General features: G+C 41.9%; 1 protein-coding gene across 1 annotated transcript; it reads right to left on the bottom strand.

Annotated features, from left to right (window-relative positions):
* Positions 1-3,726: 3,726 nt before the first annotated feature.
* LOC143369668 (uncharacterized) lies at positions 3,727-4,954 on the bottom strand. The gene is given in 1 exon segment (XM_076813897.1): positions 3,727-4,954. A coding segment is annotated over 1 exon segment (1,122 nt). The 5' UTR covers positions 4,874-4,954; the 3' UTR covers positions 3,727-3,751.
* Positions 4,955-14,556: the final 9,602 nt, after the last annotated feature.

Genomic DNA, 14,556 nt, shown 5'->3' with positions numbered 1-14,556 from the left:
TCGATCCACTGTCTGTTTGGACAATCACCTGCGTTGGTCCACGTTTCGTCCAGAAAGTACATGTGGCGTCCTTCTGCCCTGTACTGTGCCATTTTTCGCAAATATGTTTGCCGCCAAAGTATAATATATTCTTTATCAATAAGGCCACTATTCCTCTTTTTGGTGGAGAATGAAAACTGCAAATCCCGGAGAATTTTATGGAAGGTGCTTTTTTGTGAACTTTCCGAGGGGTCGGCGTTCATAGCTAAAAGCATTTTATTTAAATTCGGGATTTCCCGCCGAAACCAAAATTCGTGTACTTTGTCCCGAATCTGATATTTTTCCTCTTCGGAAAGTTTTTGGATGGCGCTTAACTTTTGTCGCTTTTTGTTTGGAGAAGTTACATTGCCACTATTTCGGTATTCAGCAACGCTTCTTATTACTGTGGACAGGCTTATAGCAGTTAGCTTGGACAGCGTCCTCATAGTCTCCTCATATTTGGCGGAGTGATCCTTCGCCATGATATCCTTATACAGATTTATAATCATAGTTCTCTGTCCACAATTGACATACTATAAAAACCAAATTTACAACGGTGAGAAACTGTGATAGATTGAAATTGTGATGTGTACGTAAGATTTTACATTTTCTGGAAAAGTAAAATATGGGGCAATACGGGGTAACACTGGTAGTTAATTAATATGTATTAAAGAAGAAAAAGGACAAAAATTTTGCATTTTCACACTTTAAGTGCAATCACAACAGAAAGAATATTATAATAAGATACTTGAAGCAAATCTAAAATTGTTAATTTTTATATTTCACAACAAAATGTTACAGAAACCTGCCAATGTTCCCCAGTCTACAGTATATTTTCGTGAAACGATTAAAACAATTAATGAATGACAATTAAGTTACCTTTCCTGAAGGATTTTTCTTCACTGGCGAAGTGAGAGCGCCATGCTGTTGCTGGTGCTGCTGCATTTCTTCGCAGCCACACACAATACACACAACACTCAGATAAACTAAACACAATCTGTACAATTGCACTGGGAATGCTTGGACAGCTTGACTACACGATCTTGTCGCGTTGCCTGTTCTGTTCAAACTAATGATTACCTGCATTTTCACAAATGCGTCGGTCAAGACTTGAAAACGAGGTCCTAAAGGGTGCAATTAAATCATAAAATGTTTTGGCCACCCGTCCGTCGGTTACTCGCCTGCGACCGGGTAAAATCGGAATAAAGTGATAAAGCGTCTGCAAACCGGAGAGTGGGTAAATCCCGGTGACACGACTCGGCAGGATACCTGCCGTAGTTGCTATGTATTTCAAATGAAGCACGTTAAAATATTGAAAAATTCAATATTCAGGATATTGTATGGACCCTGATTTCTGCATACAGGGTGTCCCAAAAATGTCGGAGTTCCTTGAAAGAGGTGACTCAGGGGGTGATTTGAAAGAACTTTTTCCTTAGCGAAAATATTTTTCGCAGCTTCGTTAACGAGATATTAACGAAAACCCCCGACCAATCGGAGCGCGCGCCTTCCGCCCGAGCTCCCGCGGTAGCATTGGCTACGCGGTAGGCGGCTGTGCTTGTACTACGAACGTACGAACAAGTAAGTCGGCATGCATCGAGGGAAACCGCGTTACACATTTTTTTTAAAGCAGAATCTTAAATAATAATTGTTTGAAGTGAGGGGCAAGAAATACATAAATTTCATTTTCAAATACGGCATACACGAAAAGGTAATATAACAGAAAATGTACGACAAGTGATCGTAATTCGTTATTGAGGTAAAAATCCGTAGTTTAATCACGGCCAACATAACTAAATTTAAACAATAATAATAGGTGTATGAATAAATTCTTTCAGACTGGATTTACATAATCCCCTTTGGGTATGCCCTTTCTTCTTTATAGCAACTCGAAGACTTTCTGTTTCTCTTCTCTTCGGGCCCGTTCGAACCGAAACACGTAGTGTCTGCTGTCTGTCTCGAAGCAACGGGTACATTGGCAGTAAAAGGACAGAGCGCGGACTTAAGTGAAAGTGTAGGATGGGTCGTCCGTTGCACTTCTGCAAAGCACGTATGTTTCGAAAATGTGCTGGCTTCTTTTTACCTAAAGCCTCTTGTTCTGGTGGGAGTTAACTCATAATGGAACGAGAGAAACTACTTGGGGGTAGAGGAAGTTGCTTGGAAAAAATCCTGTCAGTCAGCTAGCAATTTCGTCCCAGAAATGTTCTCCGCTCAAGAATGTTACGCGATGTTCTGGGTGTACGCCCGGAACAACGGGGAAGCAAGTCCTACTGTGCGAGCGTTTGCACGGGAATACCCGCACATCCAAACCGCCAGCGAGGATACGATTCGGCGTTTGGCGTCAAGATCATTCTCAACGGAGTCAATGATGCTGCAAGGCGTGCATAGACGCTGAGGGTGGTCACATCGAGCAACTGCTCAACTAACAGTAATGGGCCCCTTTCGGGGCCACCAATTTTATAATGTAGGAACAACACGTTCCATGAAAAGTAAATTAAGTGATCAGTGTTAGTGGCCGTGCAGTGAAGTGAATATTCGGTACATTAACCCGGACGCACTTGACGTTGCGATCCCTACCTTCGGGTGGTGTCGTGTACCTGCGATCAGCTGAGCACTGGGCGCAACCCTACCATAAATCTTTTCGTCCACCGATGACCAGGATCGACACAGTGACCTACATAGTGACACATGTTTCCGAAAAGGAAGGAAAGGAATGCCCGAAGGGGTGAGTGTTATTTAATTTATTAGTGATTATTATGTGTAGAAATAAATTCTGTTCGATTTTAGGGTTTAATAACAGTTTGATTTAAAAAAAAATGAAAACAACTCAATCATCGAAATAATTTCCATTATTGTTAATTACCTTTTGCCATTTTTCTGGTAGCTTACTAATATCACTGCGATAGAAATGCGGTTGCTTTATACCGATTATGTAAATCCAGTCTGAAAGAATTTATTCATACACCTATTATTATTGTTTAAATTTAGTTATGTTGGCCGTGATTAAACTACGGATTTTTACCTCAATAACGAATTACGATCACTTGTCGTACATTTTCTGTTATATTACCTTTTCGTGTATGCCGTATTTGAAAATGAAATTTATGTATTTCTTGCCCCTCACTTCAAACAATTATTATTTAAGATTCTGCTTTAAAAAAAATGTGTAACGCGGTTTCCCTCGATGCATGCCGACTTACTTGTTCGTACGTTCGTAGTACAAGCACAGCCGCCTACCGCGTAGCCAATGCTACCGCGGGAGCTCGGGCGGAAGACGCGCGCTCCGATTGGTCGGGGGTTTTCGTTAATATCTCGTTAACGAAGCTGCGAAAAATATTTTCGCTAAGGAAAAAGTTCTTTCAAATCACCCCCTGAGTCACCTCTTTCAAGGAACTCCGACATTTTTGGGACACCCCGTATAATAGGTTATGCTATGTACATTGTGGTGTTGATACATATGTAATTTATTGCCACTCATCTGGTTGTCCTCTGTGTTCTCGATGATGCATTCTAGATCTGCGTACACCACGAAGGGGAGCTGCTCCTTCCTGCAGTGGTTGTTGAAACTGAGGAGATTTTTTCCTTCGCTGGGCAGGATGATGGCACAGTCATTCATTTTCCCACAGTCCAGCGAATGGGCCTCCAACTTCGCGGTGGATCCGAAATAGTGCATGCATCTGTAAACCCCGCCAAATTTTTTTTTATTTAGTTTTTTTTTGTGAGACATTTCAACATTTCATAAGTTTATATATACGTACCGATCGCAGATGAATTTCTTTGCTTTGTTCTTGCTCAACTGGGCGCTCACCAGCCCGGATAAGTTCTTGATCCATACAAAGTGCCCTACATCGCCGTGCTCTTGATTCGGTGTGTAGAGTAGATTGACGTGTCGATCCCTCTTATGACTGGTGAGGCGCAACGGAAAGACCTTCGACCCTTTCTCCATCTCGAAGGTGTACACGTTGATGGAAACGCTGTTCAACCCCTCAAACTTCGCAATCTGTGCCAGGGACATTGGGAACTAAATGCCCTTCAGATTTAGCACGGAAGCATAGTTGGGGTATGAACTTGGGCTATCAACGTGTTGTTCGGCAGGATGGAGAGCGGCGACCACTGCCCACGTGAAACACGCATTGTCCTCGGATTGCACACTGATCGTCGCTTTCTTAAGCGACAATTCCCGCGGCAACTTGTGGTGGCATCCTGCGCGCAGCGGATTGTACTTGTTGACATTGACAATCAGATTCAGGATTCTCGCCAATGCCCATCTGCTATCGCGTTCCTGGAACTCTTCCAGCGATGCCAGGGTGGGTTCGACGACGCATCGCTGGTACCACTCCTGCAGATCGGATGTGTTGAGGAGTTCAGAGTTTCGGGTGTTGATGCTTTTACAAGCATGCTTGTTACCCGCCACAAATTCACCGTTAAACACAGTGTTCACTTTGAGGTTCTGATGTTTCCTCAAAGCTCCCCGCACATTCTCCAGCACGATGGTCCCCGCATCTTGGAGGAAGTTGCGCGGCTCGATGTAGTTCGAATTTAACACTGCACCAGTTAACACGCGGGTATCGAACGCAGTGTCTATTTCGCGCCACAAAAGTCCTGTGCTCGAATGTCCGGCACCTTCTCGTACGAAACAGCCGCGCAAAGAATGTTTCAATCCTTCGAGCCGCGCGATTCGAGTAATCAGCCATTTTTGAACACCGATCGATAATCGCGGGCGTTTCACTCGACTGTGTTCTTCCAACGATTCGATACACGCGTTGCACCGTTCTTCCCACGCGAGGTACTCTTCCTGTGAAATCAATCGCGCAGATTGATCCAGCAATTGGCGTTCTACTTGCGCGAATTCTCCCATGGTTGTAAATGGAATATGTCTTTTCCGCGCAACACGTTGCAACGATTTGAGGCTTTGTGCAGTTTGGAGCACGCTTTTAAGACTGATACCATGGTTTGCTATCTCTGTTTATCTCTTTCTGCGTGTCTCCTTCCTCCAATAAATTGCACGTATAAAGCCGATCCTTTCCGATATCATCCGAGACAGTTTACGCCGACACAGCATAATTCTTTCTATGATCCACACGTACGACAAATTAGCGCGCAAAATCATCTGACACAGTTTCTGCTGACACTGTATAATTCTTTCCATGATTCAGCGTATGATATATATATATATATATATATATATATATATATATATATATATATATATATATATATATATATATATATATATATCTTAAACGTATATTATTTCTCCATTTCATTCACCCATCATCCTCCTCGCCACCTAACTTTAAGATTTGCTGACGTTGCATATTTCTTTCTATGATTCGCGCTGCCAAGTGGTATCACCTTGCACGGCTGCTCCAGAGGAGTCGAATTACGCGAGATCGCGCGATACGCAGCGACGTTAAATCGGAACGCTTTGAAATACTGTTAGCTTTAGAACGCATGCAATTCTATCCCCTATGTAGTGGTGTCTCTTTCCCTCCTAGAATTTTAATTTTAAAGTAATGCTCCGTCTCTTATCCCTCGAAGACGCGGTGTCGAAAAACGCCGATCTTTCCCGACATCGTCCGAAACAATTTCTGATGCATATTGGTTTGGAAAATTTTTTTTAGGACAGTCCCCACCCTGGATTAGGTCTGAAAAAATTTTCGGGTGGGCCAAGTTCTGAAAGAGATTTTTTTCGGGGGTCAATGCCTCTCTCTGTAAAATTTCCGACGGGGGACCAGGTCTGGAGAGGCCTCCGCGGTGGCTCGGCCCGGACTGATCCCCTCCACGATTACGGCTTCCCCACTCCGCGGCTCGTGCGCGCGTACCCGGTCTTCCACTCCCCGCAGGCCCCCCGCCCATGTTTCTCTCCGCCGCGCTCCCCCGCGCGCCCTCACTTCCACTGGCCCCTGCGCTCCCCTCTGAGGACCTGGTCTAGAACCCGCTTAGCCTTACTACTCTGTTTGTTGAAATTAAAATAAAAAAGGAATGAAATCAATATATTTAATAGTGCTGAGGATAAAAATTAAACCGTTTACTGTCCAGTCATTGCTGGTGCTCCATCGGTTACTATACATGTGTATCTGTCAAAAATTGTAAATTTTGCTACTTCCGCGCGGAAAGCGGTAAATAGATCCACCCCCTTCGCGGTGTTATGCAATAGTACGAGTGCAAGTACCTCTTCATTAATAGAAAAGTCACTTTGTACCGTACGAATAAAAATAGCCAATTGGCTAATATTGGTTATATCCGAACTTTCGTATAAACACAGTGAAAATTAAACACAGTTTTGGCTCAAAGTACGTAATTTCTCTACTAAAAAATGTTGAATATCTACAATCCGTCTGGAGACAGTTGGGCGGGACAGAGGAACGGTTTGAAATTGTTTGGCCAAAACATCATTCATAAAAGCGTGTGCCATGACAATTGCACACTCTTTTATGAATACAATGAATCACTAAAACTTTTTTTCGCGCGCCCAATTTTTAAAGTAACTGCGTATGATGCGGCAAGGCTTTGCCTATTGCTATCATCACACGCTGAGGTATTTGCTGTAGCAGAATTAGGCTCGCTTATAGTTTCTCTCTTTTTTTTGATATTCCGTAAGTAATGCACGTCTTTCATCTGGTGAAAAGTTCTGATAGCTTTCCTTATGCAAGGATGTATAATGCCACGAAAGATAATATGGGCTAAATGCACTACGCACTATTTTACCGCAGATGATACATTCTGCGGTATTTTCTGAAGTTCGAATCAATAAAAATTTAATTTCTTTCTCTGCATCAGAGCAGAAATAATCTACAATTGACGTGGTTGCTTTCGGCATCGTACTTAAAATTGCAATTCAACTTATTACTGGAAATGATTGAAGGAAAAGGAATAAGGAGATCTGAAATGTGCAATAGAAGAATAAGCAGAAATAGAATAGTTAAAGTTAAAGTTGAATTTAGAGTTAGATAGAAGAGAAAAATATAAAAATTTAAATGCAGTGCTTGCGCGACACAATATTTCGGGCCTTCGCGAAATCGCGCTCGTGTCGTGGTTTTTAACTGAATGCGGTGGCTTCGTTTCATGTTGACCTCCTCAGACGTTAAGCAAAAGACAAACAATCCGAAATTCGCGGGAAATAGTAGCATTGGCTGGCTGTGGCGGCGCCTGTCTCTAATACACATGTCGTATGGGGCGCCCGAGCTCGTTCGACGACGGAGACGCTTGTCTGTCATGGTTGCCTCTTTAGCGTCGCGCGGTATCCCTGACATCGCGGACGAGAGTGGGAGAACCCCAATCTCCCGCGGGAGCGACCTTGAGCAGCGCTGCGATAGACGTTCAGAGTGGTACCATAGACGTTCACAGTGGTACGATAGACTTCCAATACGTGTTTAGATTGGCACGACAGACGTTCAATACATGTTGAAGTGGTACGATAGATGTTCAATACACGTTCAAAGTGGTAGGATAGATGTTCAATACACGTTCAGAGTGGTACGATAGGTGTTTGATAGATGTTCAAGTGACATGGTCTAGTCGAATGATGAGTGCAAAGAAGAAGGGGAAGTGATTCGGTTCAACCCAATGTTGAGTGCAAAGAAGAAGGGGAAGTGATTCGGTTCAACCCAATGTTGAGTGCGAAGAAGAATGGAATGGGCAGCGGAGATGAAGGTGAAGAACAAAGGCATCCTACTTTGTACCTGCATGCATGGAACTGTGAATGCTGCGAGATCAGTCGTCTGTCAAGCGTTTTATTCAGTGCACCACAGCCATAATTGGAGTTTGGATGACTGTCCCGGGGAAAGACTCTGCACAATGTTGGAATAATCAGGAGGTGTGACCTAATACTCTGCAATGTTTTGCACGTTTTTACGTTTATGTTTCTAAATGCTGCAATGTTATATCGATGTTTCTATGTTCTAGGATTTACAGGGTGCAGTCAGTGGTGGTGACGACACTGCCGTCGACGAGATCGAGGGCTCCGCTAACACCGCCAGTGATGTCGATGTTGATGTTGATGACACCGTTAGCGATGAGAGCGAATATAACAACCCTGACGTCTGGCTAGTAAGTGCTATTGTGATAGGATATTGTGCGGAATGTATCAATATTATATTGGGGTTTACGTGTTTTAGAACCTGCTACAGCTGCCACCGCCACCCCAGATAGACCGTTTGCAGAACATGCTCCCTGCCCTCGCTCGCGCCACCACCTGCGGCGTCCGCGCTGTCGCTGCCCGAAAGGTACGATTTATAGAGGTTTTGCTTTTTTATTTAATTTCATTATAGACATTCATTGTTTTATATTTTTCTTTTTTCTTTTATATTCTATTTGTATTTTATATTATATTCTTTTAATTTTAAATAAATTTGATAAAAACATATTATTTCTCTAGTTATTTACCCGTCTTCCTCCTTCTCTCCTCGCCACATAATTATTTCTAAGATTCGACGTTTCTGCATGTATTATATTACATTCACAACACAAAAAATGATGTCATCTTGCACAGCTGTCCCAGGGGGTTCAAATTACATGTGATCGCGTGATACACTTGCGATGTTAAGATTAAAAAACATTTTGAAAAATTTTAGCATTGTACCACTAAGTACAGCTGTCTCTTTCCCTCCCCCGAATTTAGCTTTAACATAACTGTGATTGTACCACTAAGTAATGTTCTCTCTTTCCCATTGTTACGTGCCCGTCTTTTGGTGTTCGAGCGGCACGATTTGTACACGTGTAACGTTCCGCGACGAGTCGCCACCAAAATTTTTTTCTTTTTTATATTTATTCTCATTATCTTCATATTATGTTATATTATATCTAAAACATTTTGTATTAGTAATAAGATATGAATGAATGCGATCTAGCGACCAGCGAAAGAACTAAGCGAAGTGAACGCATGCGCAGTGTCATTCAACACAGCGAGTGAAGCGAGTGCGGACCGCGAACGGATCGAGTACGCATGCGCACAAACGTATGATCGTCCAAACACCTAGTGAAACGCGAGGGTAACGCTTGATTGGTGTAAACCAAAATACGAAAAGCTAATTGGTGCGCGTAAAGTGCGACAAGTGATTGGTGCGAACAAAGTTCTACGGATGGGTATAAATATAGGCCCGCCAGCAGCAGTCAGCAGAGACAATCCAAGAGATCTTTCAGAGACACCATTGAGAGACCTTCCGAGAGACATCCGACATTCCACTCATTCTCTCCGAGGCGCTTGAACCGGCCCCTCGACTAAATTCACCTCTCTCTCCCCGAGGCAGGTTGACTAGGCACCTTAGCTCCTATACGAAATTCCACTCAATTTCACGTTCTACAAGGGACAGCTTAACTAGGCACCTTGGCTTCCATCTGGGTGTAGCTAGTTACTAGCTACTTGGCTACCATCCGAGGCAGCTCGACTGGGCAGCTTGACTAGGCACCGAAGCAACGTGGAATCTACAACTGAGGCCGCTTTTGTCGAGGCACCTTAGCTCCCATCCTAGAAAGCGTGGACCAGCTGATAGACAACTGGAAGTTATTCAATCCCAGAGGAAGGAACTCTCTTACTCTCAACTTGACATTCAAATCGATCAAAGCGTCATTCTCTCTGTGCAATATTATAACTACTTAGTATCGTGATCTTTGTTTTTTCCATACCAATCAATGCGTTCTATTATTAGACTAAGCGTCTTTTTCTATTTCTTTTCGACCAAGCGCCAGATTCTATTTGCCATGATTCTTAAGGATTTTGTACAATTACTATTTGTGGGAATCAGGGAAACAAATTTTTATGTGAAACTACATCTATTTTCAAGCTTATTTCGTGTTCTGACATCAACGAACAGTGCCCTATATTTTAGCGTCATAGATTTGAATTCAAAGTAAAGCTGTTCGGGTACTTGAATATTCGGGTAGCATAAAATCCGAACCAATTCCAACTCTTGCCATATTTTTCATAATTGACAAACAGCTTCGCCGACCCTCGCAGAAGCCTTCTAGTGCATATGGTGTCCCACCTAAGACTGGACAGCGTGATATCTCCTAACGTATTGGAGATACAAAATTTGAAAAAATATGTAATTGAATGGTTCGAGAGGGCCAATTTATTAGCCGAGACGATTTTATTATTGTTATTATTATTTTAAAAGATACGATGGTCAAATTCGGTTTTTCAATTGGAACTATTTTTTTTCTTTGAACACCTGAGTTGATAGTGCGTTCCAAGACAAATTCAATAAGCTTTAATGTATACACTTTATTTCCACTAGTTTTTAAGATATTGCGCTTGCAAAATTACTGATTTTCACTGGAAGAAAACCCTCTGGAATAGCAAGGACCGCGGTCGGTCTTACTGGCGCCACGGGTGGCATTGTCTGTTGAAACTGATACCTATCTGCCAAAGGTCTACGACAGGGCTCGCAGGCCCAAAAACTGGACAATTCTTTTCCGTCAGAACTGCTACTTAGGTAGGTACATCTGCGGTATCGAGAAGCGCACCGTTACTTTTATTTCGCACTTGCATCTACGTTCGGATGGCCGGTTCTTTTGGGAGGGATGTAAGTTGGATTGGTCAGGTTAGGAGGAGTGAAAGCTGCTAGACTAAATTTCAACCATAGGGAGCAGATTGTATCAGAACCAATCGGATTTGCATCCCTCACAAACGGCTGCTCTCTTGAAGACGCCCTCTTCACAGCAATACCTGCTCCCCAATGCCCACCTTCTCTCACACGGAATACGTCAACGCATGCTTTTGTTTTGATATCGAAGCTCGTGTTTATACCCCCTTTCTTCCTGTGTCTCTCCACGAGGAGTATTGTCGGTGGTTTGTAGGAGCGTAGATGTCTGGATGCCAGTTGCTGAATTCAGGAGAAGATAGAAACACTTTATTACAAAACACACATGTACTGTAATTAAAGTAAATCGTATTCCTCATCGGGCCTCTTCAAGAGAGCAGCCGTTTGTAAGGGATGCAAATCCGATTGGTTCTGATACAATTTGCTCCCTATGGTTGAAATTTAGTCTAGCAACTTTCACTCCTCCTAACCTAACCAATCCAACTTACATCCCTCCCAAAAGAACCGGTAATCCGAACATAGATGCAAGTGCGAAATAAAAGTAACGGTGCGCTTCTCGATACCGCAGATGTACCTACCTAAGTAGTATTTCTGACGGAAAAGAATTGTCCAGCTTTTTGGGCCTGCGAACCCTGTCGTAAACCTTTGGCAGATAGGTATCAGTTTCAACAGGCAATGCCACCCGTGGCGCCAGTAAGACCAACCCCGGTCCTTGCTATTCCAGAAGGTTTTCTTCCACTGAAAATCAGTAATTTTGCAAGCGCAATATCTTAAAAACCAGTGGAAATAAAGTGTATACATTAAAACTTATTGAATTTGTCATGGAACGCACTATCAACTCAGGTGTTCAGAAAAAAAATAGTTCCATTTGAAAAACCGAACTTGACCATCGTATCTTTGAAAATAATAATAAAAAAAATCGTCTCGGCTAATAAATTGGCCCTCTCGAGCCATTCAATTACATATTTTTTAAAAAATTTTATCTCCAGTACTTTAGGAGATATCGCGCTGTCCAGTCTTAGGTGGGACACCCTGTATAAGACCTTTTGAATGCTGGTCCATTCGCACATCTCGGATGTTTCCTCGAAATCATTGATCCAACGTGTTATACTTCGCTTATCGTCACCGCTGAACGTCTTCATCGATGCCTCAACATCTTTGAAACTAGGCACATATATTGCACGCCTGTCCATTCTGCGAGTATTACGTCTTAAGCTGTATCTCACGTCACTATCGTCATCGTCATCCTCGTCAATGCCTTCAAAACTGGCGCCTTCAATTCCGTTAGCAGCATCGTTTCGTCGTCTTCCACGCCATTGTTTGCGCCATCTTCTTCTTCTTCACGTTCGTCTTCCAACGCCAATGCCGCTTCCAAACGATGTTGTAGTTCTTCTTTATTCCCGGCAGTCTTTAACTTTCGTTTTTTCAATTATGCTCGAAGGTGCACTATTTTCATTTTAGCCAGATCGGATTCATCACGTGCGTTCTCCGTACTGGTACCTTCCTGATTTTCACCGCCACTCATCTTTAAAGTCTTTAATACTTGTTATTCACACTAGATCACGTCCAATCTATTCCGCGTTTGATTTATGATTGCACTTGTTTTATACAATCCCGGACGAGCCCCCAATTTTGTGGGAAATGTATAGTATAATGTTCCACGCGAGGTTTATGTTGAACTGAATATATTTACATTTATTATGATAGACACTAGCAAAGGGAAGACACAGAAAATAAGTAAATTGAATTGAAAAGAAAATCAAAGATCTCTATGGCAAGCGGCTATCGTCTTTTGGCCTCTAGCTCTACGTTTCGCCGATTCAAATTTTAGATCCCGAATAACGACTGCGGTTTCGCGGCAATGCCTTTGTTGCCCCAAAACGCACACACACACACATAAAAACGCACACGCATACACACACCTTGGCTTCAAGGAAAGACCCGTATCGACAACTGTTGATGTTTGTTGCTTGTTTCGACCTTGACCGGTAACTGCCGCTTATTCCGTTACCACAATTCTTTACAAATATTACTTTTTGTTAGATGAGTTCTTTACTTGTTTAGCCCAAACAAATTGAATTTCATTAAATCAACAAAATGTATGCGATGTATATGCAGAATTAATATAGTAAATATAAGCACCTCCGAAGGGATTAGAAAATTCATATTATTTTGTTTCATCAATATATTTATCTACACAATCGCATGATATTGCATTATACAAATTATTACAAGAATTAATTATGTAGTATACGTATCAAGCTGTTGTACCTACTATTAAATTATTAATCTTTTAAAGATATATGTAACTATTGAATTATTCACCCGTCGTTGACACCTTCTTTTCCGATCAACTTTGACATACCTGGGTGGCTCACACCCAGAGCAATTTTTTAACAACTGCCAGTCTCATCAAAAGAATTCAATCATCATAAAAAAATCATAGGTCAGTTTTAAGGTCTCTAGAATATATTCCAATAGTTTTTTTTATTGAAATTTAATCACAGTGTCAGTAAAAAAAAATCTAGATTACCACATGTCGAGAAAAAATCTACACAGTTATTGCTTGGATATAATATTTTGAGAGAAAAGATAGTTTGTAAGCTGGCTTTGCAGAAAAGGTATTCATTTTGCATATACAGGGGACAGAGCGTCAAAATCAGCTTACAGGTGGCTCACAGCCAGAATGTCAAGAAAGGGTTAAACTGTTTAACATATAAAACTATTAAATTTTAAAGGCGAGGTTCAACAAGCTAAGCTTGTAAACAAATTCCGTATATACAAAAATTATGAAAAATATGCAGAATGTGCAACGTATATCCAGAATATGATACCATTACATAAACTTCCGCAGAGTATATTGTAATTGGGTTTGGTACACCTAGTAGGGTGGCCCGAAAAAATCAATTTTTTGAAATTCAAAACAGCCTAGTACGGAAAAGTTGCATCTGGGGAAGACAAAAGGAGGCAATTTTTTAATTTTCTTTTACCAAGTTTGGAGACTTCTATATATTTTCATAAATTTTGCATATTTCACTGTTGAGCACCAGAAAATATTATTTAAGCGCATAAACACGTGAAATATTGTTTTATATATTGTCACGAAGCGGAATATCTATGTGTTTCTATTTTGGGACATAACGCGTGTAAGCATTGGACCGGCTGGGTCGGGTGACGTTATGCAGGCACCCCGGACAGGCGGGCCCTTGTTAGGCGGTAGCGGCGTGTCGAGAAATTCAGGCGTCAGGGCCTTAGAGGTGGCTGTATGATGTGTCGCCGTGAAGACTTCGGCTAGGGATGAATGTGTGTGTGCGTAAGTGAGGCTGCAAGGTAGACATAAGAGCGTGAATGCTGAGATAAGCAGTCGTGTCTGGACCAGTGACAGAGTCACTACGGAATAAAGCCGATTATACCAATTCAGTTCATTTTTTTATTTCCCGCCGGCCCTCCTACACGCGGTTGTAGTGAAAGAGGAACATATTTCATTGATTCAAGAGCCGGTCCAACAGCCTCTTTGATCTGTGACATTCAAAAGCCATTTCTTATCGATTTTTGTGCGCTGAAATCGAATCCGCAAACAGTTGTCGCCATCACCTTCTGTTTTCAAGAAATTCGATTTTGAAAAAAAAAAATACAAATTTTCAAGTCTGAACATCTCTTGAGTTCAAACAGTAATAGTTATTCGGTTGCTTGTTCCACCAAATTATTCTATGAATCCTTGCGAATACAATGATATAAGTGATTATTGCATTATTAACATTCAAGTATATTTAAACAACGATCAAATGGAAAAGGACACCAGAAATGCATCACTTTTTGCAGATTACGCTCTATATATATCAAAAACTAAGGGTCTAGGGGAAAATCTGACAACTCCACGCGATGCAGCAGATATTTTTCCCCCGGAAGCCATATACAGAAGTGGTAACACACGTTTTGTTTTCAATACCGTAGCGAAAATATTTGCGAAAAAGTTTAAGCGATTCTGTCGCTGAAC

Source organism: Andrena cerasifolii, chromosome 6, assembly GCF_050908995.1.
Source record: "Andrena cerasifolii isolate SP2316 chromosome 6, iyAndCera1_principal, whole genome shotgun sequence".
NCBI lineage: Eukaryota > Metazoa > Arthropoda > Insecta > Hymenoptera > Andrenidae > Andrena > Andrena cerasifolii.
The sequence above is the reverse complement of the archived record's forward strand: the minus strand, read 5'-3'. Positions and strand labels throughout refer to the sequence as shown.